Source organism: Gossypium hirsutum, chromosome D11 (assembly GCF_007990345.1).
Source record: "Gossypium hirsutum isolate 1008001.06 chromosome D11, Gossypium_hirsutum_v2.1, whole genome shotgun sequence".
Classification (NCBI taxonomy): Eukaryota; Viridiplantae; Streptophyta; class Magnoliopsida; order Malvales; family Malvaceae; genus Gossypium; species Gossypium hirsutum.
Genome location: NC_053447.1, coordinates 3,743,450 through 3,767,840, shown reverse-complemented (window position 1 = coordinate 3,767,840; position 24,391 = coordinate 3,743,450). Strand labels below are relative to the sequence as shown.

At 35.4% G+C, this 24,391-nt stretch overlaps 3 protein-coding genes, 2 long non-coding RNA genes and 1 pseudogene across 6 annotated transcripts; 1 reads left to right on the top strand and 5 right to left on the bottom strand.

Moving 5' to 3' along the window:
• Positions 1-185: 185 nt before the first annotated feature.
• On the bottom strand, positions 186-6,230 carry LOC107912023 (histidine kinase 1). The gene is made up of 13 exons (XM_016840054.2): positions 5,872-6,230; positions 5,535-5,777; positions 4,651-5,448; positions 4,219-4,466; positions 3,974-4,133; positions 3,450-3,576; positions 3,237-3,326; positions 2,952-3,146; positions 2,773-2,842; positions 2,583-2,625; positions 2,275-2,415; positions 865-1,998; positions 186-711 (listed from the first exon to the last, which is right to left on the bottom strand). Exons 1-13 carry the CDS (start codon positions 6,130-6,132, stop codon positions 496-498), a joined length of 3,726 nt encoding a protein of 1,241 aa, XP_016695543.2. The 5' UTR covers positions 6,133-6,230; the 3' UTR covers positions 186-495.
• A 3,750-nt stretch (positions 6,231-9,980) lies between these two features.
• Positions 9,981-14,237, top strand: LOC107912024 (oligopeptide transporter 7-like; annotated as a pseudogene).
• Positions 11,830-13,475, bottom strand: LOC121223640 (uncharacterized). Its single transcript, XR_005920935.1, has 2 exons — positions 13,345-13,475; positions 11,830-12,596 (listed from the first exon to the last, which is right to left on the bottom strand). It is a non-coding gene; the product is annotated as an uncharacterized lncRNA (long non-coding RNA).
• Positions 14,238-14,315: 78 nt separating the features above from the next.
• Positions 14,316-15,810, bottom strand: LOC107912025 (thiosulfate sulfurtransferase 18). 2 transcript variants are annotated; one of them, XM_016840056.2, is made up of 6 exons: positions 15,433-15,810; positions 15,231-15,311; positions 15,078-15,157; positions 14,939-15,009; positions 14,786-14,839; positions 14,316-14,656 (listed from the first exon to the last, which is right to left on the bottom strand). In XM_016840056.2, exons 1-6 carry the CDS (start codon positions 15,450-15,452, stop codon positions 14,522-14,524), a joined length of 441 nt encoding a protein of 146 aa, XP_016695545.1. In that variant the 5' UTR covers positions 15,453-15,810; the 3' UTR covers positions 14,316-14,521. The 2 variants fall into 2 exon arrangements, with proteins under 2 accessions (XP_016695545.1, XP_016695544.1); XM_016840055.1 differs by lacking the exon at positions 15,433-15,810 and having other exon boundaries at positions 15,231-15,388.
• A 1,236-nt stretch (positions 15,811-17,046) lies between these two features.
• LOC107912026 (uncharacterized) lies at positions 17,047-19,733 on the bottom strand. Its single transcript, XR_001688062.2, has 3 exons — positions 19,304-19,733; positions 17,591-17,709; positions 17,047-17,470 (listed from the first exon to the last, which is right to left on the bottom strand). It is a non-coding gene; the product is annotated as an uncharacterized lncRNA (long non-coding RNA).
• Positions 19,734-21,463: 1,730 nt separating this feature from the next.
• Positions 21,464-23,226, bottom strand: LOC107912027 (thaumatin-like protein 1). Its single transcript, XM_016840057.2, has 3 exons — positions 22,707-23,226; positions 21,919-22,585; positions 21,464-21,803 (listed from the first exon to the last, which is right to left on the bottom strand). The coding sequence occupies exons 1-3, from the start codon at positions 22,777-22,779 to the stop codon at positions 21,611-21,613; spliced, it is 933 nt and encodes a 310-aa protein (XP_016695546.2). The 5' UTR covers positions 22,780-23,226; the 3' UTR covers positions 21,464-21,610.
• Between the last annotated feature and the right edge of the window lie 1,165 nt (positions 23,227-24,391).

Genomic DNA, 24,391 nt, shown 5'->3' with positions numbered 1-24,391 from the left:
ATAGCATCATGCTTTGCACTAAAAAATAAAACCCTATATAATTAATTTAAGCAAATGCAAGCAATTATTGCAACATCATTAATTAATTAGTGTGCTACTGCTACAACATTCTACCTAAATCTACATTTAACTTTATTAGTTGTGTCCTCACCCTATATGCTTTCTCTTCAAAACAAAATCTAATATATAGTTATAGCTATATATCATATATTTTGTATCCAATAATAATACAGATAGACTAATACTTGGGCTTTGGGTATTTACAGGGTTGTCTTAAGACACTCAAGCATTATCTTATTACATTAACTAAAGAAACTACCCAAGCATTAGATAAAACCACTCTCTAAGACAGGAAACTTGGTCATACTCCTAGGTATACTAGACATGTTAAACGATTGTTTTTTCCTCTATCCACAAGAAACTTGTATCCATCTTTACATCGGAAGCCGCCTATCACATTCTTATTTGGTTAGCGATTTTGTCGAGCAGGAAACTTTAGGCTGATCTTTTAGTGAGTGAAAGAATGGTGGATACCATAAACTTGTAGTCAATTGGCTTTGTTAGATAAGCATCCATGCCAACCTCCAAGCATTTTGCTTCATCTGATGGCATTGCATGGGCTGTCAAAGCAACAATCGGAATGTGCCAACCCATCCCTGCTTCTGATTTCCTAATTGCTTTTGTTGCTTCATATCCATCCATCTTAGGCATCTGTTTAACATGAAACACGAAAAGTTACAACACTACAAACATAACAAAGTTGGGAAAATATATGATTAAATGCTATGTGTGTGGGTCAGCATGAAGCATTAAATTAGTGGATATGTAGCACTGTTGTTATGTATCTCCCAAGTGGTTTCTTACTTGACAGTCCATTAAAATCAAATCATATGGAGGGGAATCACTAATATCTGTCTGCGATCTATTCCTTCTTTCTTGCAGTGAGGACTCCGTTCTGTAGTCTTTTCCAACAAGCTCGCAGTTCAGCGCGTCCACCGCCTGCAGTCCATCTCCAACAGCAATTACTGTAGCTCCCATTTTTTCCAGCATGATGGTTGCTACCCTTTGGAGAACAGGCGTATCTTCTGCAAGCAGTATCCGTAGACCCTCTAGAGATCTGTCTCCGTTTGCTGCCTTACTTGTATATGAATTGTCTCCATCTTTAGTGCTGCTGCTGACGTGATGTTGCTCTGGAGAATTGGAATTTTCACATTTGGCATCTTCAGTGTCATGTAACTTGGGTGTGATGCCATTACATTCATCTTCTTCTGCCTTTAGATTGTTCACTTCTGAATCTAAACGCGTCAATTCAACTAGGCACTTCTTAGTTGTCTGGCAATTCAATGTGTTGGTTTTTATGGCTCCTTCTCCTCCTGGTTTATCTCCAGTACGCACACAGCTTATAGAATTAGCTCCACCCTTTTCAGAACTATCAGAATCATCAGAGCTGCAACTCTCAAAATGAGTTGAATCGATTTCAAGACATTCATGAGAACCACCTTCTGTTCCATTTGGATTTCTCTTGTGAAGTTCAACATATCTCTCCTTTACGACAGCTTCCAAAATATGAAGCATTTTTGCCTTGTACAATGGTTTATTAACCATCAATATATGTCCTTTCCTGCGGAGCTCCATCTTTATTGCATTGGAAGTATCATGATTCAGCATCCATGCAAATTTCACTCGGCCAGAGAATCTGTCAAGAAAATTAAGCTGTTCTTTCCATATATCAGTGCTCAAGTCAAGCAGTCCCAGATCAACAACTGTAATGTAAACTGGGTTCCTCATGTCTTGTAGGCCGTGTATCTTAGATCTCAGAGGTTCACCTAGTGAATAATGATTGTCAAAACCGCAATTACGAGTTCTGACATGAAACAGTTCATGAAGAATTTGTGTCAGTTCATTCCACTCAGATGCTTCCAAAGCGAGCACTCCATTTCTAGACAGCCACTTGGACATAATCAATCTTCCCATGTTGCCTTGTATGGCAAGGATCACCTGCATTCACGTTTTATGTGTGTTAGATTCTAAATTGTTGCTTTGAGCTAGCTTGTCTCGGTTGATACTCGGGCAAGCAGAATGTACAAATTTTGTTTTCTAGGACAAGGTTTAGATAGAATAGAATATTAACTAAAGTGCTCTCTCGTAAACCTGTCACGGGTATAAGTGAAAGCCGTAATATTGAGTCTCAAGATGTATTGTATTTCATTTATGCAAATTGGAAATCAGACTTAGAAGAGTGTTTGCAGCTCCAAAGAGCAAAGCTTTACTCACCGCTACATTGTGCTTCGAAAAATCCATTTGACCATGTTGTTCTGTGCTATCTGCAGGAGTAGTGAGCAGCAAGAATAGTCTGATTAGAGTTCCTGGACCATCCTTTTTTACAACCTTGATTTCTCCACCCATCTTGTTAACCTGTCATAGACAGTACGAGGCTATAATGAGCTAAAAAAAAATGGAGAGATGCAATTCATCATATTTTGTGCAGTTGATCATAAAAGATGGAAAAAAAAGTTGTCATTTTCTTAACAATTTCTTCTTTTTTGTCTTCAACTTTACATGTACAAAGACACTTCACTTACCAAGGTTCTCACAATGCATAGTCCAAGACCAGTGCCACCATGCCTGGAAAAAGAAAAGAACTTAGGATGAAATCTCTGTACATTGCATTTCTTAATCTGTCTATGGATTTCTTCCACATTAGATTTCTTTCCACTTATTTTTTATTGATTAGTTTATAAATGTCCGTTTGATCTTGCTTGAAGTACTTACGTCCGAGTTGTTGAAGGATCAGCTTGCTCAAAGCTCTCAAACACAGATTCCCATTTGCTTGGATCAATTCCTGCAGATCATGGAAGATACAGATTCCTATTTGCTTTCCTCGAAATGAAACATTTTATATTCACTAGACAGATATAATTCCTACGGTATCAAAAACCAAAGAATCATACCACTGCCAGTGTCATCAACTTCAAACCAAAGAATAATTTTCTTGTCTCTCTTGTTGTCTGCCTTCATATGGTTTCCATGTTGCTTCAACTTCGTCTTTAATGCAGACAGTGGTTTCTTCTGAACACGAGAAAACTTCGCAGAATCACTAGATACACTGGGATTCTCGCACCATCCACGCAGTATAATATGACCCGCTGAAAGCCATTTCCAAACAGTTAATCATGCAAGTTGTCTCTAAAGGTAAGTTACAAAAAAAAAAATGAGCATTTAAGTGTTCAACTTACATGTTGTGAACTTGATGGAATTGCTTATTAGATTTGCAAAAACTTGAACAACTCTGGCAGAGTCTCCTCTAACAAACTTCGGAATATCATCTAAAATCATTTAACAAAAGAAAGGAAAAATGTTTTTCTTTTCAGATATATGTAGATTTTTCATTGTTTATCATAACTTTTGATTAAAAATAATAATGTCTCACCCACAAGTTTGAGTCATACCAGAGAGATCCAGAACAGTCTCCACATTGTGGTTAATGCACTGTACAGAGAACATATCAACAAGCCCTTCAAGTTCCCGTCCCAAGTCAAACTCAGCTTCTTCCAACACCAATTTTCCTGATTCAACCTATCAAATATTTGGAGAACAATGATCTGGGTGTGATTTTCTGGGTCTGAAGGTGCACCATGAAAGATAAGTTCTATACTGTATGATAACCAATAACTGCTCCCAGCTATGTTAACTAGACCTGCATTAAGTGCCAGATACAGATATATGCCCAACACAGATTCGTATACATGTTGCCCAGAAATTTATCAGATCACACCTTGATGTATATAATCGTGCCTAAAGGGAAGTTGAAAAACACTGTGCTGGGTGGAGTTACATAACAGTAACCACTTATTACTTAATATACTCTTATTTTTATGTTCAAAACATGGTCTTTTGATCTTAAGAGCTAGCTATGCATATATTTACTTGATATTTCCAATTCCATATATAACTGGTTTGTCCTATGTCTTACCTTGCTCAGATCCAATATGTTGTTGAGAAGTCGAAGAAGAGCTGTTGAGCATTTACGGATCTGGGTAACCATTGCGTACTGCTCATTTGAAAGCCGGTCATCGCAGATAAGAATGTCCAACAGGCCAATAACAGCAGCCATAGGTGTTCTTAATTCATGACTGCAACACAATAGATCCATAAGGCGCAGGCACGATGTGTAACAAGGAGGGAAAAGTGTAGCTTGTAAGGATTGAAATTGGTTACCTCATATTTGCAAGGAATTGGCTTTTATAGTTGCTTGAAGCTTCAGCTCTTCTTCTTGCATCAAGATGGCTTATCAACTCAGCTCTGAGTTTCATTTCCTTTGATACTCCATTTGTAAGTATCAAAATACAGACGCATCCAATAACTAAGATACAAACAGATGCAGATATCAATATGACCAATGTCTTCAATGATCTTTCGTCAACCTTCCCCATTATGTACTTTCTTGGAATGATTATGACTCCAACCTGCACCGTCTCTGACCTGTAAGTGTCTTATTAAACAGTTATAAACAATACTCCGGTAAATTATATTTGTAATCTTATTGAAACATAAAGAGGTCACCTCTGTGATATGATATCTTCATGTATCCTATGATCCAAATGCATTATTTTAATGTTAGGTAAAGGACGAAATATTTTCTGAACTTACCATAGGTAATCGTTTTAGGTTGAGAAAAAACGAATCGATGTAATAATTCTGGCCACCAAGATTGGCCTTCTCCACATGAACCACATTACCAGGAGGATACTTGTTGCCATAGGTTTCTCGTAGCCACTGTGCTCCCATTCGTATCACATGATCCTCTGAATCAACAGCCATCATAAGCTTAGGCCCCTTTGTAGTATTTTTTAAAAGAGGAGCATTAGTGGATGTAGCCAGTAAGTAACCCTCTTGTGAGGTCAAATATATGTACCCACTATGCACTTCAACCAGCTCTTTCATCAGCTGGCCTACACTATAAAGTGCAGTGGTGACACCAACAACAGCTACGATACTCGTGTTGGTAGAGTCCCAAACTGGCAGTGCTGCAGAAAGCAACGGTGAATCTGTATACTTGCTGACAGACACATGCCATGAAGCTACCCCATCAGGCACTTGAGAAGGGCCTGCTATATTGATAAGCTCATCCGGTGGAATTGGCAGTGCCTTCCCTGTCTTTTCCCCAGTGACAGGATCAAGTGGTTCACGATACCATATCGCAGAAACGTTACCACGAATGAACTGGTCGTTCCACCCTTGTCGTGATGACAACATTTTGCTGCCATGAGACTGGGTGGCACTGATTGAATAATTTGAAAGATCAGAGTAGATATAGAATGTGTTGTTATTCTTGTGATCTCTATGGAACGCCTGGACAAATCCATTCTTGTAATTTATGGTTATGGCATTGAAAGCTTTACGACTGGCGAATAGTGCCCATGTTATGTCTTTCATCATTTGATAAAGCTGCTAAGAGACTGCAACAAATCAACCAAAAAAGAAGGAAAAACAAAGTTGGGAAACAAGAAAATAAGTGTACATCAAGGGTCAACCTCAACTTGTTCTGCCTGAGTGGTAGGCTTGCTGTACCGCCTGATAACATACTGTGACAACTGGACCTGTGCAGTTGTTATTTCTGAGGTAGAATTTAAGATGCCCCACATTCGTAAAATCGGACGCTGAAGAAGTTCATAACGAAGACCGAAAGCTAAGGTGTTTAGTGATTTTGTTGTGTACATCTTTGTAAAATGCCAAGTTAGAACTGTCAACAGCCCAATCAAAATAGCTAGCATGACCTGAAAGGGAAAGAAACAAGAGAAATCATCTACATATGATTTGAGGTTGTAGTGAAAGTCTAAAAAGGAAAGGACAATCTGAAAATAAACTAACCATGATTGCAAGGCGAACTACAAAAACACTGTAATATGATGAGAGACAACGAACACTTGCATACTGGAACTCTTCCTGTTCCACATCCCTATGAAAAAACCTACGTACTTGGCCTCCGGGAGCTGTTTTCCTCCCACAAGATGAAGCTAAACCTGAAATTCTATTCAACACCTTCCTCAAAGGAGTACCCATTGGGGAGGCTACAATTGATGAACTTTCACAACTTGTAGTAGGAGATTTTTCTGTCATTTCTGAACCCATATGAAGAACTCTGCGTGTGTGTGCGCAGATTTAACAAACTCTTATGTGCAATGCATTTGTATATGTTTCAGTCTTAAGTGGGGGAGTGTTCTTAATATACTGCTTTCTTTTGTCATTTCCCACTTTTCTTTTGAAGACAAAAATGCGCGACGACTTACAATTTTCACAAGTGGGGGAGCCAGTCCTCATCGGCAACATCTTTTCTATTAAATTATATCTTCTGATCTGTCAACATTTTATGCTGAAAGTTAGAGCTAAAAGTAAAATTTTCAATATTCTAGTACAAGTTTAAGCATCAAAACAGGTTTACAAACTTCAAGCACAAGCACAACAGTCAATTTCACTTGAATGGGGTAGTGACAATTAATGTCAAAACTGGTCTTTCGGTGATTTATATATATATATATGATTTGTTTAACTTCAATCGGCTAGCCTAACTAGGTGTATAAGAAAAATTAATGTGAAGAGCCAATGATTACATTCATTTTATTTTAACAGATGAAGACTTCGGTGATCTTTTTCATCCTCTAGACTTAGCTTTTGTGATTCCCCCAAGGGCTTTAAAGTATGCAGCATGACATGGTGCCTACCAATAAATGTTGCACACACTCACTGTTCCTTTCTTATTGCCTTACTTGACAGGCAACGAAATATATGATACTATTACATCAATCATGTTTCATTCCTTTGTCTTCACTAAGGCAATAACCAGATGGTGGTGTCACAAACCTTCCAAAAAGACCCACTTTTCCTGCACTTGGCACGGCCTAATACATCACCTTCATTGTTTGTTAAAAGAATATCCAAAGATAATCTTTTCTATGAACATCTTTTTCATTAAAAAAAAACTACAAAAGTAAATTTATGGGTGTTAATTAAAATAATATCAAACATAGAATAATATCCATGATGATAATCGTTTTCTATGAACATCTTTTTCATAAAAAGAAAAAATGGAATATTAGTAAAGTAAATTGATAGGTATTAAATAAAAATTAAGCCTTCAAAGAACAAATCCTGGTAGAAAGAAAAAGATTTTTTGATGTTAACAGGTGCCAATCTTGATTTAGATGGATTGTTTACAATAATTAGAGATTTTTTTAATAACCACGAGTATGAATTAAATCCACACATAATAAACGTATATGATGGGTACATAATAAAATTCGAGGCTCTAGTATATAATTGCACATGATGAGTCTCAAATTTAGATATTTAAAATTTATGACTTTTGTTTTTATCAACCGTGTCAAGGTCTCATTGGCTAACGAAAATAAATTTAAATATTGATATAATTGTTTATTTAATATTGCATGAAAAAGGTGGATTGGTTGGAATTTCTACAATGGAAGCTGAGTACTTTATTTGATCCGTAGCTTGGAGTTCACAAATTTTATGGGCATAGAGAGCTAGTGGTATAGATTTAAAGCAAAACCCAATATAACAAACATATCAAATTCACACTATCACACACGTTCCATGATGGTGCACCCATAATTGAATGTCACTAAAAGCCATGGTACATGCTAAATGGCATTATATAGAACCGGAACGTACGTGTACCCCAAAAGAAATGGGCAGACGTGATGTGCGCATAGCTAGCTTTGATTTTTTTAAGGGCTATTGGGGGATTCCACTAATCGCAGTTGGGTAGTTGGATGTGGCCCCTCATGGGCTGATGGGTTAGGGGGCGGGGGTCCTTGAGAAGACATGGTTGAAACCAGAGCAGGGGATAAGTAATATTTGTTTTATGTGATGCAAGGGGTAAAATATTTATGATGCTATTCCAGAACCTAGGAAGATATAGAATTTTGACTAATTTGCAGGCAAGGAATTAAAAAAAAAAAGAAAAAGAAATTGACAGGTTAGAAAATCATTATCACTATCATTTTAGTTTATTATCCCACTATCATATATGGGAACACAACAATTATAGCCATTTTGCCATCCATAATATGAAAAATCTAAAGCTTCTTCTGATATTAGCAACAGAAGGCTAGTCTAGTTGGCCCAGTCCGATTTTGCTTGTAGAACTGAAACACTAGTATCAAGTACTCCTGTGTCTAACAGGTGATATGTATATATATGATATCAACCAAATTAGTCCCCAGTATTCTTATGGTTGTGTAGATATGCAGAGTCTAGTTTCAGAAATTTCTAGCCTTGAAAATAAAGTAAGATGCAACATTAAACCTTTTAATGGATTTATCCTATGGGCATCATAATAATCCCGTGATTTGTTAAAATATTAACTAAATGGACACAAGCACATGCAGTTGCAGAAGAAGAGACAAAAACTGTTGAAACTAAATTGGAGGTTAAACTTTTTGGTAAAAGATACTAATTAAAAATTAATATGATTGACAAAATATTAATAACTAGATAATTATATGTGACTTTTCATGTGTACCTTATGTTAACATATATGGATTAGTTTTTAACAGTAAAAATAGATTGAGTTTTTAACGGAATGAACAATTCGCTTTTTGATCTAATGTACATGGATTAATTTGTCCATTTTTTATGTAGAATGAGCAATATGCAACCTGACTCCTAATATAAATACCTTTATGTACTTTTACCAAACTTTTTAAATATAAAATCAAATGACAAATAATCACATATCTTGATACATTTATATTTGACTCCCACACCATAAATAAAAGAGATAAATCTCAAAATTATATATGAATTTTGATTTAATGTGTAATTGTATACATGAAATTTAATTTGATATAATTATATATATGAAACTCTAATTGTGGTTCAGATATATACTTGAAACTTTAATTTTGATTTAATCATACGCATTTAAATAATAAATACATTAATTTATTTTTATATTGGATAAATATAATTATTCATGTATGCAATATATAAACATAAAATGATGTTATATCAATAATTGTGTCAATAATTTACAAGAATGGGATCAAATCAAAATTTCAAGTATAAAATTACACAAAATCAAAATTCATGTATATAATTACACATTAAATCATATCTCATGTATAGTTTTAATATTTATCTCGAAATAAAACTATTCTTTTAATTTGAACTCACGAGTGAATCTTGAGTAAGAAAATAATTTATTGTATTTTCTAAACATGAAAGGTTTCTTCAACTTGAAGTAAAAAAACCTTTCTTAAACAAAACAAGATTAAATTTTATATTTTTTTAATTTAGTATCAAGTAATCTAAATCTCATTATACATCGTATCCAATTAAACAAAAACTGGCTTTGCCTATAAGATCCTCCATGCAATCTCTTATTTCTTTCCACCCAAAGAATGTAAATGTGTGCATTCCATGCAATTCTAATTATTGTAGACATAATGGATTTTCCTTTACCATTGATCAACATCCAATCAAGTTCGGCCTGGCAAGTAGAGTGACAAACATCCCATCCACTAGCTTGCAGGGCGCAACATCACACCTGCTTGGTGTAAAAGCAGGTACAGAAAAGATGATCCCTAGTTTCATTCTTTTCCCTACAAAAGACAACTTCATAGCAAGCAAAGCAATAAAAGAATACTTAGGGAGTGTCAGGCTGAACTTTGAGATTATAGCCGACCCAAAAAAAATATTTTCTCAACTTTTAACGTGAGAAAAAATAATTTCAAATTAAAATTAATTAAATAAATGTTTAAGATTTTAAATTTTTATCATAAATGTTTCATCTCTTACTATTTTAAATTATTATTTTATATTTTATAACTTTTAAAAAAATCTAATTTATTGTTTCGAGTAAAACTCGAAAAACTCGAAAAATGGTAACAACAAGTTTAAGAGTATGAGATTACCCCATACAAGTTTGTGCCAAGGAACTTTCTCCTTATGATTATTCAATTTGTCCCAAACTGTACTTACAATGACTCTATCGTGCTGCAGCCCAAAATTTGATACCTTTAGTAGTTTCTGCTAAATCCAACTATGCTCCTGCTAAGGCTGCAATTGAAGTACACTTCATCCTTTTAAGTCAACATATTTTCAAAAAATTGTAAAAAATCGACGTGTTTATTATATTCAAATGAATCTTCCGCTACAAGTGGTAAGATACATCCAATGGAATTAAAAAGTTGCGTAACCAATGACGACATTAACAGATTAAACCAACGGTCAGGATTAAGAGCTGCCTGCATTAAGCTTTAGGCAAAGTCCTCATCTTCGGGCTTCCATTACACAGCCGTGGGGTCAACCTTCCAATTTTTTCCGGGACATCGGAAAACCGTTACCGATGACAACAGCCACTAGCCCAGAAATCACTGCTCCTCTCAGTAAGACTCTCCATCTTCTCAACTTCTTTACTTCTATTTTTCCTCAACTTTCTCGCTCTTTCTTTTTGATTTTCCTCCAATCCAAACAACTCATGCGCAGTTCAAAAGTCTCCTTCCGGCCAAAACCAACCCCATGCATCCGGTTCTGTTCCGTCATCGCCGGACGATCCCGAGAACTGTCCCATCGAGCAGGTGGCTCTCACGGTCCCTACCACAGACGACCCCTCCCTCCCAACTCTTACGTTTCGCACGTGGATTTTAGGCACTCTAGCTTGCCTCCTCCTTTCGTTTCTCAACCAGTTCTTCTGGTACCGTCGAGAACCTCTCTCCATCTCCTCCATCTCCGCCCAGATCGCGGTGGTTCCTCTTGGCCACCTCTTGGCAGCAACGGTCACCGATCGAGTATTCTTCAAAGACCGGAAATTTGAGTTTACACTCAACCCCGGGCCGTTTAACGTAAAGGAGCACGTCCTTGTTACCATCTTCGGCAATTCCGGAGCAGGAAATGTCTACGCAATCCATTTAGTCACCGCTGTTAAGATCTTTTACAAGAAAAGGATGTCGTTTTTAGTGGCATTGCTCGTCGTTTTTACTACCCAGGTACTCGGTTTCGGCTGGGCTGGCATCTTTCGACGCTACTTGGTGGAGCCAGCTGCCATGTGGTGGCCCCAAAATCTGGTCCAAGTTTCCCTCTTTAGGTAAGTAAACACGCCATTGATTATTATATTCTTCTTTCATTATTTTTGCCACGTGTTTCTCTTGTAGTGGCTTACAGCTTTTGTCTACGCTATCTCTTCATGATGAGATTCTCTTGAACAAGATTCTCTTGCTTGAATAACTTTTTTACATTTTTATCCTTGTATTACTATTAGGATTTTTTTTAAACTACACTAATTAGGTTTATGTTAATTTAATTTTAAAAAATTACAAAATATCATTGAGTTATTCGAAAATTTTCATTTAAGATATTAAACTATTCAAAAAAATTTATTCAAGTTATTGACTTGTTAAGTGTTTTTTTATTTATTTAGCTAATAAATTTCAAGCGATTATTCAACTATTGATACTGTACATTAATACCCATCAACAAATAGAAAAATATTTATTAGAATCAATTGATTTGACAGCGAGTATTAAAGATCAAAGAAAAAAACTGTTTTGATTTTGATTCGACATTCTAAGTTAATTCATAAAAAAAATCTGAACTATAAAAGAAAATGGGAGAGGGCTTTTGATTGGCAAAGACAATGTAAACAAAAAGTCATACAACAACGATTTTATCTATCGAGTGGCTTAAATAAAAACTTTCAAATAGTTCAATAATCATTTTGTAGTTTTTTGAAGTTGAGTGACTAAAATATAAATTTACTAATAATTTAGTTAGTATAGTTTTTTAGTGTTTTTTTTTGTAAGATTAAGCTGAAATAAGTTAATTATTTTCTTATACCTTTTATATAATCTACCAAGTATTATTCTTTGGTAATGAATTTGTTAAATGTACTAGTACCACTGACAAACCCAATGAAATCTCACAGGGCATTACATGAGAAAGAGGAGAGAGCTAAGGGCAGATTGACAAGAAACCAGTTTTTCCTCATAGCTTTCACTTGCAGCTTTGCCTACTATGTACTTCCAGGCTACCTTTTCCCAACTTTATCTTCCCTGTCCTGGATTTGCTGGGTATTCCCAACTTCTATTCTAGCACATCAGCTAGGTTCAGGACTTCATGGCTTGGGTATTGGTGCCATTGGATTTGATTGGTCCAGCATATCCGCCTACCTTGGATGTCCTCTTGCTAGCCCTTGGTTTGCAACTGTTAACATTGCTGTTGGTTTTGCTCTTATCACCTATATCATCACTCCCATTGCTTATTGGCTCAATCTCTTCAATGCCAAGCATTTCCCCATATTCTCAGACGGCTTGTTTACTTCTACTGGGCAGAGTTACAATATTTCAGCTATTATAGACCCAAACTTCCACATTGACATGGCGGCATATGAGCGTAGGGGTAGTCTGTATCTCAGCTCCTTCTTTGCCATGTCCTACGGTGTTGGCTTTGCTTGCTTGACAGCCACTGTTGTCCATGTAATCCTTTTTCATGGGAGGTAAGCCACACTAACCTCTTCTCTTGATCCATCAGGCATAACAGTCTCTTCGATTGCAATTGCTCGACCTAGAGGCTTTGCTCTACCATATAAAGCTTAATCACATTTAGAATGCAAGTGAATTCTGCTCTTTACTAAAGGGCATGTAATTAGAAGTGTTACTGAATGGTCATTTTATGCAATCAGGCACAGACTACATAAACTGCTATCTGCGAATTCATTACATTCAGCAAGTTAAAGTGACTTATCTTAGTGGTGCAGCGAAATTTTGCAACGAAGCAAATCTGCCTTCCAAGAGACAAAGATGGATGTGCATACGAAGCTGATGAGAAAATACAAGCAAGTACCTGAATGGTGGTTTACGTGTATCCTTATAGTAAACATTGCAGCAACCATATTTATATGCCAGTATTACAATGATCAACTCCAGTTGCCATGGTGGGGTGTTTTGTTAGCTTGTGGTCTAGCCATTTTTTTCACTCTCCCTGTCGGAGTTATTACTGCCACAACAAATCAGGTATAGTTTTGCTATTTCACAAGTTTTGTATTTTTAAAATACATATATCATGCAATTTTATCTAAATTTTGCAGATTATTTGCTCACCTAATTGAGAATAATTTTCTTCCACTCAGATAATGATTGCTTGTTGATTTCACCATATATTCTGTTAGTTTTGTTTGTGTATTTTGACATGGGTAAATTTTCTTTTGAAGACACCAGCTTTGAACGTGATTACAGAATATATCATCGGCTACATATACCCAGGGTACCCTGTTGCTAACATGTGCTTTAAAGTGTATGGATACATAAGTATGAAACAAGGGATTACCTTTTTGCAAGACTTCAAACTCGGTCACTACATGAAGATTCCTCCTAGATCCATGTTCATAGCTCAGGTTCATCTCTTCATGATTCTTTTGTTGTTCTTTTTAAGGTGTTTCCTCCTGTAGACAGCTTTACCTATTCATCTTGTCATTGTATGATATTCTTATCAGGTTGGTGGTACAATAATAGCTGCATTAGCGCATTTGACAACAGCGTGGTGGCTTATGGTTACAGTTCCAGACATATGCGACAGAGAAATGCTTCCAACGGACAGCCCCTGGACTTGTCCTGGTGATTGTGTTTTACGATGCCTCTGTTATCTGGGGTCTGATTGGACCTCGAAGAATCTTTGGTGATCTTGGCTATTACTCTGCCATAAACTGGTTTTTCTTAGTTGGGGCCATAGCTCCTGTCCTTGTTTGGCTTGCATCTAAGGCCTTCCCAAACAAGCCATGGATAAAACTTATTACTATGCCTGTGCTGTTTGGTGCAACAGTCAACATGCCACCAGCTACTGCTGTCAACTACACCAGTTGGGTTCTTATTGCCTTTGCCTCTGGTTTTGTTGCTTATAGATATTATCGTGGCTGGTGGAGCCGCCATAATTATGTGCTCTCTGGGGCACTTGATGCTGGATTGGCTTTTATGGGAGTATTGCTATACTTATGCCTAGGGATGCAGCATGTTAGTCTTAACTGGTGGGGAAGTGATTCAGATGGATGTCCCTTGGCTTCTTGCCCAACCGCCCAAGGGGTCATAGTTAAAGGCTGCCCTGTTTTCTGAGTGAAGCAACTGTTATCCCAACCTCTTCCACTTAAATTGTATCATTTGAATGATTCATTGTCCATTGCACATCTGTAAATAGCCTGTAATTAGAAAGCAGAAAGTTTGGATTTACTTCCTTTTAGGTTTTTTTTTTCCCTGAACTTTTCAACTTCTGAATTTGGGTTTACAGAGAAGACAATAGGGAACTTGTAGCCAATAACCGTGAAGCATGTTTTCATTAATAATTTAACATATGCGGTTGCAAATTAAGGAGGGGTCAAACCCATAGAGATAGAAGGGGGAAATAATAGTAAATTTGCAGGTCCCCTGTTGAAAATTACATGCGGCATTATAAGTTACTAGAATTGCAGTAAGGCGAACAAGATGACAACAATTGACAAACAAACAGTCACCATTCACAGCTCTTCATTTGGCTTGTCTTCTACTATTGCAGGCTCCTGTATCTTCTTAGGTTCCTCCATTTTTATAGGATGCCCGTTCTCCACCCAAGCAAGATAACCTCCTCCCATGTCGTGCACATTCTTAAAACCCTGCAACATCATCGTTGAGTATAGTTAGTTACTGTCGGTCAAAAAAACACCACCTGCAATCTTTTCCTTTATTTTTAAGCTACAATATAAGGAAAGTTGTGTCTCAGAGTTGGAATAGAATGAACTTACAATTTTAAGAAGATCAGCGGTTGCAGCAAGGGATCTCGCCCCACTTTGGCAGCCCTGTAAGAAAATGAAACTAGTTCAGCCCACTTCAACTCCCACATCATTTATATATAGAAACTGCAAAAAAGAAAAAAAAAAGATGAAATCCAAATTTACCACTATGAGACGATCTTCCTCCTTGCAGAGAGATGAAACCTCCTTCAAGAACTCAGGATTCTTCACCCTACCTGCAGCGCCAGAATTAATACTCTGTATAAACGACAAAATTTAAGGACGAAAAAAGAGCTTGCCAGACCTTCTGGTGTGATGAACAAGTATGGGATGTTAAGAATATTCGCTGCTTCCACATGTCCCTTCTCGAATTCTTCCACTGTCCTGTTGTCAATGGAAATGAATCTCAAATCATAAATTTTAAGAAACTTCAATAGAATTCTGTTATGTTTGTTACCTGACATCGATGTAACGGTAGCCTGACTGCAGTAAGTTTTTTGCTTCATTAACATGAATGGTAACAACTTCTGATCCTGAGCTGAAATATATAAGAGAAAAAAGAAAGAAACAACAAGGGAAGACCACAAAAGAAACACCCATATCAAAGTTTTGCACCACCAACTACACTTCCTGAACACGAAAAAGGGGAAAAAAGTCACCTTAGGTCCAGAGATCCCATGGAGACTCTTTATATGTTAGTATTTGCCGACTTTCAGCCGTTGTATCTCAGATCCTGCGGCTGTTCCCTCCTATACGTGGTTTTTCTTTTCGGTGAAGAGATAAAACGTGGGCTGGGATAGTTATATATTGTTGTTACCATACTCATTGACCACTGCTGTTGATCGGTGTCTTGCTGCCCAATTTCAGTGGAAGTGGGATGATGCGTCAGGATAAGGGAGTTGTATTAACTTCCTACGAAGCAAGTAGCAATGACATGTTGCCACGTGGTGTGGGAAGTGCAACCAAATGTTGATACATACTTTTTTGTCCTTTTTTTTGGAAAACTACATACTTTTTTTGTCGTTGTTGAATGTTGATACATACTTTAATATATGTCATTTTCATATTTATAGTTGTGGAGGTAGAATGAATTATTACTGTAATTGTGCTTAGTCTGTTCTTGATATGGGGGCGGATGTGCCTTTGATGTGGTAGTTGGGAAGGTAGGTAGGATCCCTCCTAATGGAGCTATTGACGGAGGTTTGGGCCTAGTTTCTTTGGTTAACCAAGGTGCTTCGTACGGTATTTCGACCGCCACTGGCCCAGTTATCCTTGGGTTAAAACCACCCATGATGTTTCCAATTTTACTCTCTTATGTTTTGCCAATGAGCGATTCCAAATTTCCATTTACAGGTAATATAACACGATATATGAGCCTTAAAGAAGCTCTGGCTTAGATGAAAACGTTGGCCGATAAGGCCAGTTCTTTATTACTTTTGAAAAGTGCTGTGGAAAAATACTTTTGAAAAATTTGAGTGTTTGGTATTGCTGTCAAAAAGTGTTTTTGAAGAATAAAATATCCATTTTAGACATGATATTATAAAGTAACAAATATGTATTTAAATAATGTTCAAATTAATTAATATTATGATATTTTAACAAAAATATAAAAATAATTTATTATAATTTATTGTTAATATTTTAATATATAATATTAATTTTAAATCTTTCTAAGTAATTAATATTAATTATTTATTAAATTTAATTAGAATATATAAATTATATTTAAATATTTAAATATAATAATTAAATATTTGTAATTAGATATTGACACAATTGTATTATTATAAAAATTATTTTTTATTTTTAATTAATGCTTTTAACACATTTGTATTATTTTATTTTAAAATATATTTGAATATATAACTCATATTAGATATTAATATAACATAGAAAACATAAACCTAACAAATTAAAATATTACATATATTTGGATTAAAGTTTTAAAAAGGGATAATATTTATATACCAAATATAAATACTAAAAATTTTACAATAGCATTTACAATTTAAAGTGAATTCATTAAACTAGAAACTATAACATCTCTTGTTAATTCCATTTCAAAACCACTCAAATTATTTGATTCACCGTCATTAACCCTAGATTATATTCTAGATCCAAATCAAACAAAGGAATGCAGTTTAAGACATCAACAATTGAAATGCATTGATCTATGATTAGAGTTATTTGCTACGGACAAAACTTCAATGCTACAGAATTTATCTAATACTTAGCCAAGACTTTTAAGCACAATATCAGCAGGGAGACCTTGATGGTTTGAAATACTTGTGGCCAATATTTTTTTAAGAAGTTATACAAGTATAATTACAAATAATATTGTATAAAGCACAACTTAACTGAAACTGAAATATATCCTACTTGCGTCCAATACATATCTAAATATGAGTAAAGAGATATAATTCTCTAAAAACCCACCAAATACATGAAATAGCCTCACTTTCACATAACATATTTTGTTTAAATCTAAACTTTAGGATAATAACAATAGTTAAATTTTTGGTGCAAATCTCAATAAATTCAACAAAAGAAACTAAAAGCGGTAAAACACTTGCAATTTGGCATGAGAATCACATAAAGCTGATTGCCGCAAATCAGTGAAGCGAATTGAGCCCTTTGAACTACTATATGCTAGCATATTACAGTGGGTAGGGTGAAACTCTGCTGATGTTATAACCTCTGCAATGATAGACATTACAATAACCATTACTTTTGCAAATATATTGAACAGCACTGAACTTTTATATGCTTTAAGAAGTGAAAGCAGCAGACTAAAGTACCAAAATAGAATAGGCTTACCAGTTAGATCCTCCATGTTTGCAGGCTTTACATGGACAATATTGAAACTTTGATTGCTAATTTCCAAGTTCCAAAGATTTATACGTAGATCATCTGCTGATATAAAAGTTTCTTCATCACTAGGAATTATAAGAGAGACAGAGATAGAGAGACCATCAATATATCTTCGCTCAAGCTAATATGAAATGCAAAACACTGAAATGGGAAGTGTTTTCAAACATTCACAAACATGCTTGTCACTATTTACCAATGACATACAAACTGTATACAAGCCAAAAGCTTAAACATCATCATACGGACTTCAAAACAAATTACATGAATAAGAATAACAATAGTGCAGAGACATGGCGAGCAGACAACTAAACTTCAAGACACGTACTAGATAATTCTGTGATAAGTTTAAAACTTCTAGATCCAAATATTCCAGAAATTAAACTTCAAGACACGTACTAGATAATTCTGTGATAAGGTTTTCACAAATATATATACATACATGCTTTACAACATATAGTTTCCAGCAATGAATCCAAACTCTGTGGAGCTTAGCTTGAGTCTTAAGCCTTTATATGTGCCTAAATCTTTAAGCAGCTTGTTCTTAGATTTATCAAAAATTGATAATCAATATTATAAGTTATCTGTGTTGAGTGATTATATTTACAAGCCTGAAGAAGAGTTAGCTAGGGTTCAGCCTTTAAAACATCTTCTACCTCAATGCACTCTTCTTCTAATGGAGGGTAAGTATAATCTATAATTCATGTTTACTTATTAATTATTAATTCAAAGATATATTATTTTCTTCTATGTCATGATTACATGATTGTTTTTCGAAATGTATAGCAATCGAACATTGAAGGTGGAATTCACAAACATAAAGAATAATCTGAAAAATAATGAGAAAGGAGAAAGGGAAACTCAAAAAATCTAGACAATTCGGCTCATAAACAGACATCGCTATCTAATATGGAAACAGTGACACACTACGTAGCACATCCAAGATAATCTAGACAATTCGGCTCATAAACAGACTCCTATAAGCCTGCAAGAACACTGATCTTATCAAATTCCAATAAACTTTAGATACTAAAGCAGATATTGCAACTGCATCTTACTTTAGTTCAAGGGGCCCAACATGAACTCTAAGATCATTGTACTAGTTAGTATTACTACCTATTCGAACTTGTCTATTCTAAAAATTTAACTCAGAGAATAGATGCATTAAGCCTCTAGCAAATAAAGAAACATAAGAAATTAACTAATAAATATCTCAATTACCGACCAAAATCCCATTCCTTAAAACCTCCCCTAAACCCTTTTTGACCTAAAGAATCTGGCCAATGCTATCTTCTTAAAGATCCAGCACTTCAAAGTTCTATCCAATCTTCAAGCAATGCCTTGAACATAAGTTCAAAACTGGCCTCAGCATACTGCATATCTCATAAGAACACACCCCCCAACAAAAAAAATATATCCAACCTAATCCTCAGGAAAGATACCCTAAATTTATAGCACTTAAATCCTCTCTTTAAACAACCTAGCATTGCCTATCAATCAGATTTCTATTTTATTTTTTCTAAAAAAAATCCAACTTTGGCAGCAAAATAATACAAAAAAATTATAAATTTAAGAAAATAACACATCTCTCAACTATCCATAGCAAAGAACCACCGGTGGAGAAGAGGAGAAGAGAAGAAGAGAAGAAAAAGATAAACTCACCGGCGGTGGAGAAGAGGAACAAAGAACTGGCAGAGAGCAGAGGACAAAGAACCAGCAGAGAGCAGAACAAAGAATCAGCAGAGGGCAGAGATCAGGGCAAAGAACCAGCGTAGCAGAGGGCAGAGAAACAAAGAACCAGCAGAGAGCAAAGAAGAGTACTGGGTGTTCGTGTGGCTAAAAAAGTAAAAGAACCAGCCCAAAAGCAATTTTTGGCTGAAAAGCTAAAAAATTCTACTTTTTCATCGGCCTAAAAGTACTTCTAATAAGCTGGGAATTTGCTACCAAATGAAGGCTGTTCTTTATTGCTTTTCAAAAAAAAAAGTATTTTTCCAGGTAAAAGTTCATCTCAACAGCAATGAAGAACACAGCCTAAAGCGACTTGTTGGTCCGATAAATTGACCAAAGGGATGTTTACGCGATGTCGTTTGTGCTGGCATTGTTTGTCGTCTGTACATACTTTATGCAAACATGAGTTAAAATTTTTGCCAAAATCTATTTAATTTGTTGATATTATTTTTAAAAATTTTTTAAAATTTTTATATTATTTTAATTTAATATTAAATAATATTATATATTTAATTTTTTTATACAGTTATCTTAACATTATTTTAATATTTACATTAATATAATATTATATATTTAGTATAGATTTTTTTGCATCATAAATAACCTAATATATATAAAAATAACATAATATAAATTATTATAAACCTAAAAACAGGATTGAGTCAAGCTCAAATATTGAATGTTCAAGCCTAAATCCAACCCATATTTTAAATGGATCTAATATTTTTATCCAATCTCTCTCAAATTTCAAATGAGTCTTCAAACTTGAACGAGTAATAATATGGGATATAAAAAATCACATGAGCACTGCAAATTGACTTGACTAGGGTTGTCAAACTTTTAATTTGATTTTTTTATTTTTGAAATATTTATATTTATATTTTTTATTTTTGAATATTTAGACTTTTTTATTTTTTAAAATTCTTTAAATATACATTTTAGCTTTTCAATATAACTTTTTAAATTTTATATAGTTAGTATATTATAAAAATAATTTTTAATAAATATTTTTTTAACTTTTATATATTAAAAATTATATAATTATTTTGAAATTATTGGTTTTTGGTATGTATTTGAAATTATTGATGTAAATAAATACATGACATTATTTATGGTGGCTTTATACCACATGTCAGCTTTTAATTGATTAATATTTTTAACAAAGATAACAGTTAAGGGTGAGTAGGAAATATAATTTAAAAATCAAACAGAAAATCAAAATAATCGACCAACTGAATAAACGTGGTCAAACTGAGCATGTTTTTTTGTAATGATTGTTTTGTCACCGCTAGTACGAGGTCTGTGGTGCCGCTTTAGTTCAATTGATTATTGGCTACTTATTCGACGGCGCCCACGAGATTATGATTCATTCGGGGCTCAGAGTTTCAATGGGCTGTAAGTAGGCTCTAGGGAAAGGCTTTGATTTCAGCGATAGAGAGAATTGTATAGGCAAGAAAGGAATATGAGAGTTTACTTTTTAGGACATTCTATCAGTACGTAGGTTTTGCTCTCAGGATCAAGGACACGATCCCAATGAGACTGTCTGGTCTTAAAAGCATTGCCCAAGGAGATATATGTGTGTGTGTGTGTGAGAGAGAGAATTGGGACTGCATAATTCCATTATTTTCATAACTTCTTGTCAAATTAATATTTTAGCTCTGGGATTCATTGGTTACATTTATTTGACTCTACCGAGCAGTATTGTTTTGTAGTTAATTTGGTATGAACTCCACGAGTCCTTTAGTTGAGTACCAATTGAGCCACTAGTGATAGAGCCTTAAGGAAAACTATGGGTGCTCAAAACTCTCAACATCTTCTCTAATGTCAGAGAGACATTCAAATCCTGGTCGTTAGATCCACAATGCAGACTAATAGAGCATCGGATATTGGTGGTGGTTCACTCAAAATGGCCTTCCACAGCAACCCATATCAAAACTCAGATTCAAGTTCAAAGCATACACTGTTTCCTTTTTAAGTTAAATCTGGTTTTGAGAAAGGGAAATCATGCACCCTTAAAGTCACCTTAAAAAAAGTTATTTCCTTTTACTTTTTTTGAATCTTTCACTTTAGTTAACAAGCTGTGAACCATAGATATTCAATCCAAAAGCAGAAGGATTCTATTTCTGGAACAAAATGATTTACATCTAATTAGGTGCAATGCAAATATGCATGATTTTGTAGTGGGTGAGTCTCAACTTTACAATCTGGATTCTGCCACTAACTTCTTTCTCACTTGAAACACTACAAGAAGAGAGAAAGGACAAGAAAAATAGTCACAGCAAAACCAAAATGGGTTGGGGAAAATAGTTGGATTCTGGGTGAGTCACCGGTTGCCAAATTTGCTAGCCATTGACTGGCCATTGCAGCTGCCTTCATTGGATCATGATCCAACCCTGATTCCACTGTTGTTCCAGCTTCCTTTAAAGATTTCAAACTGCATCCAAGTTAAATGCCATGTAAATATTTATATGCAACTATCAAATTTATATCACATCAAAAGCCCACCACCCCAAATGGTGACAAGCTAAGTTTATGTTATAGAAATTTACCTTGGACCACTAGGACAGAAAGTGATGGTATAATCAGCCCCAGTGCAAGTGAAAGTGCTACTGGCATCATCAAAAGCATAGCTATAGGATCTGGGACAAGCTGACTTGAACATTTCTGAGTACATGGATGGTTTACAAGCAGCTGGACTATTGTAGGCACCATTACAACAGTACTCTGGTTTCCCAAACGCATCGCAGGCGCTCTTACAGCCGCCACCGTCGATTCTCAGCTCAGACGGGCACTTTTTGTTCAAATTCGTCACGCAGCCGGTAGTGGCACACTCTCCTGAACCTCCATTTCCTTCCACAGTCAAAGGCAAATTGTAACCATTAACCAGGCTCACGTCATAGAAGTCCTGCGCCCCTGAACCGAGCGTAAACTCGGCCAAGGTGGCTGGTGGGGTGACCCCTGCTCCATTGCATTCAACTTGGCCAGAGCCGCAGTCACCTGTAGCGCATGATCCGTGACCAGAGTCGTCGAACTTGCAGCCTGTTCTGCCCCAGAAGCGTCCTGACCAGCCTGTAGGACCTTGGAAGGAACGAGAACTGCCTTTTTTGAGTTCAAAGCCTGTGCTTTCCAGATTTGGACTTCCTGGATTTGCTAGAATTCCAGGCCATACTGTGTGATCGCATCTATTGATGAATGTGAAAGTGGCAGCCGTAACACCTGGGAAGGAATCATAGGAAAACAGAGCAACACAGGATCAGATTGGTTTCCTTATCAAATAGATCAGAACTTTACGAAATGTGAACAATCCCATTTCTGGAAAAGCGTATATTCACATTACCTTCAAGAAACAGGACCAGAATGAAGCTCAAGAACGTGATAAAAGAATGGTGAGAACTGGAGAACCGAGCCATAGGGAATCTATAGCAATGTCACTGGTGTTTTAATTATTAAGTTTTGGTTTTTAATTGCTTTTCTAAAATGAATGGTGTGGCTCAAAACAATTTTTTTAAAAAAGGAACTTGGTCTTGAGATTAAGCAAAGCTAATGTAGGAAGTGGTGTAATGCAATTGAAGGGTGGTCAAAGGAATTAGAAGAAGAAGCAAAAAACAGTAGTCAAGACAAGGCTTCTTTGCTTTAGCAGATGAGAAAGATCGAGGAAGAATGAAGAAGATGTTTGGAGCTACCATCCGTAAAAAGCAAACTCCAATGGTTTCCTCTTATCTGTTGAGTGATGGTAGTGGTAGTGGTGACGGTAAGGGATCTAATTATGTGCTCTTCATCTCCTATATATATAAAGGCAGCATGCTTGAATTAAGTTAGGGTGTAACAAGAAACTCGTGTTTGCAAGCTATTCGGATTTAATAAAAAAAGTTAGACTTTAGACATTGTTGTGCTGAATGCAAGCACAAATAATTAAGCTTGAAGCCAAATACGAAAATCAAGTTAATTTTTTACTAGACAAACAAGTAATTTTAAGTAGTTTGATTATTATCTCTAGTCAAACTTAAAATTAAAAAATAAAACTCGATACAATTTGATTTAAACTTCAGTCTCAATTTTGATAAGTTTAAACTTTATACAAACTTTAGCTTGACTCAGCTAAAATATGCTTTGGTAGTGGAGATGACATGCACAAATGAAACCTCATTCTTATTTCTTTTCTTCTTTGGCCCCTCATCCTATCATCTAGCTTTTTCTCATTTTGTTTCTTTAATTTTTTTCTATTTTTTTCCTTTTTATTTTAAAATGTTTGTAATGGGAGTGCAAATCCAGTTAACACCAACATGTTTTTCAATAAAGTTACCTAGCAATTTTAGGAATAACATTTATTTTATATAAAAAAAAACCACAATTGTCGCTATAGACTTTGTGCAACCCTAATGTCCACATTCAAAGTTATAATTTATAGCATCACCGAAGAAAATCACATAGAACCTAAAAGCTAATATATATCTAAGAGAAAAAGCTTGTTGAAAATGAAGCCATGGTTTTAGTTTTTTAGGGTAAGTTTGCTACATTACAAAACCATTTGGGTCCCTTGATGTCCACAGTTTGACCTTCTCTTGACCACTTTGGCTGTAGGTCGGTCTATTATTATAAAATAGGATTAAATTAATAATCGAAATAATATCAAAACCCCACCAAAATAAACTTAGGCAAAATTTATATATAATAGGATTTAAGTCAAAGATAAAATCTAAACGAAGGAAAAATAACGTGGAAATTGAAATCTTACAGTTTTCATACAAGATTCCAAAAGCTAGATTTGCTCCACGTCTCGTAGATGTCACACATTGAACTGAACCATTGGTTAAGAGAAAAAAAGAAAAAAAGGCAGTGTCAGAGTCCAACAAGTCCACGTAGACCAAATCTTAGACTGGTACAAGTGTCCAAATACTATTGGAAGATCGTCGTGTTAAAGCACGTAGAGGTTTAGATAAGTTGCTGCAACTTCCGTCAAAGTTCGTTGGTTGTTTTCATTTTAACACGGCTTTATAGAAAGGGGACCCTCAACTTTTATGA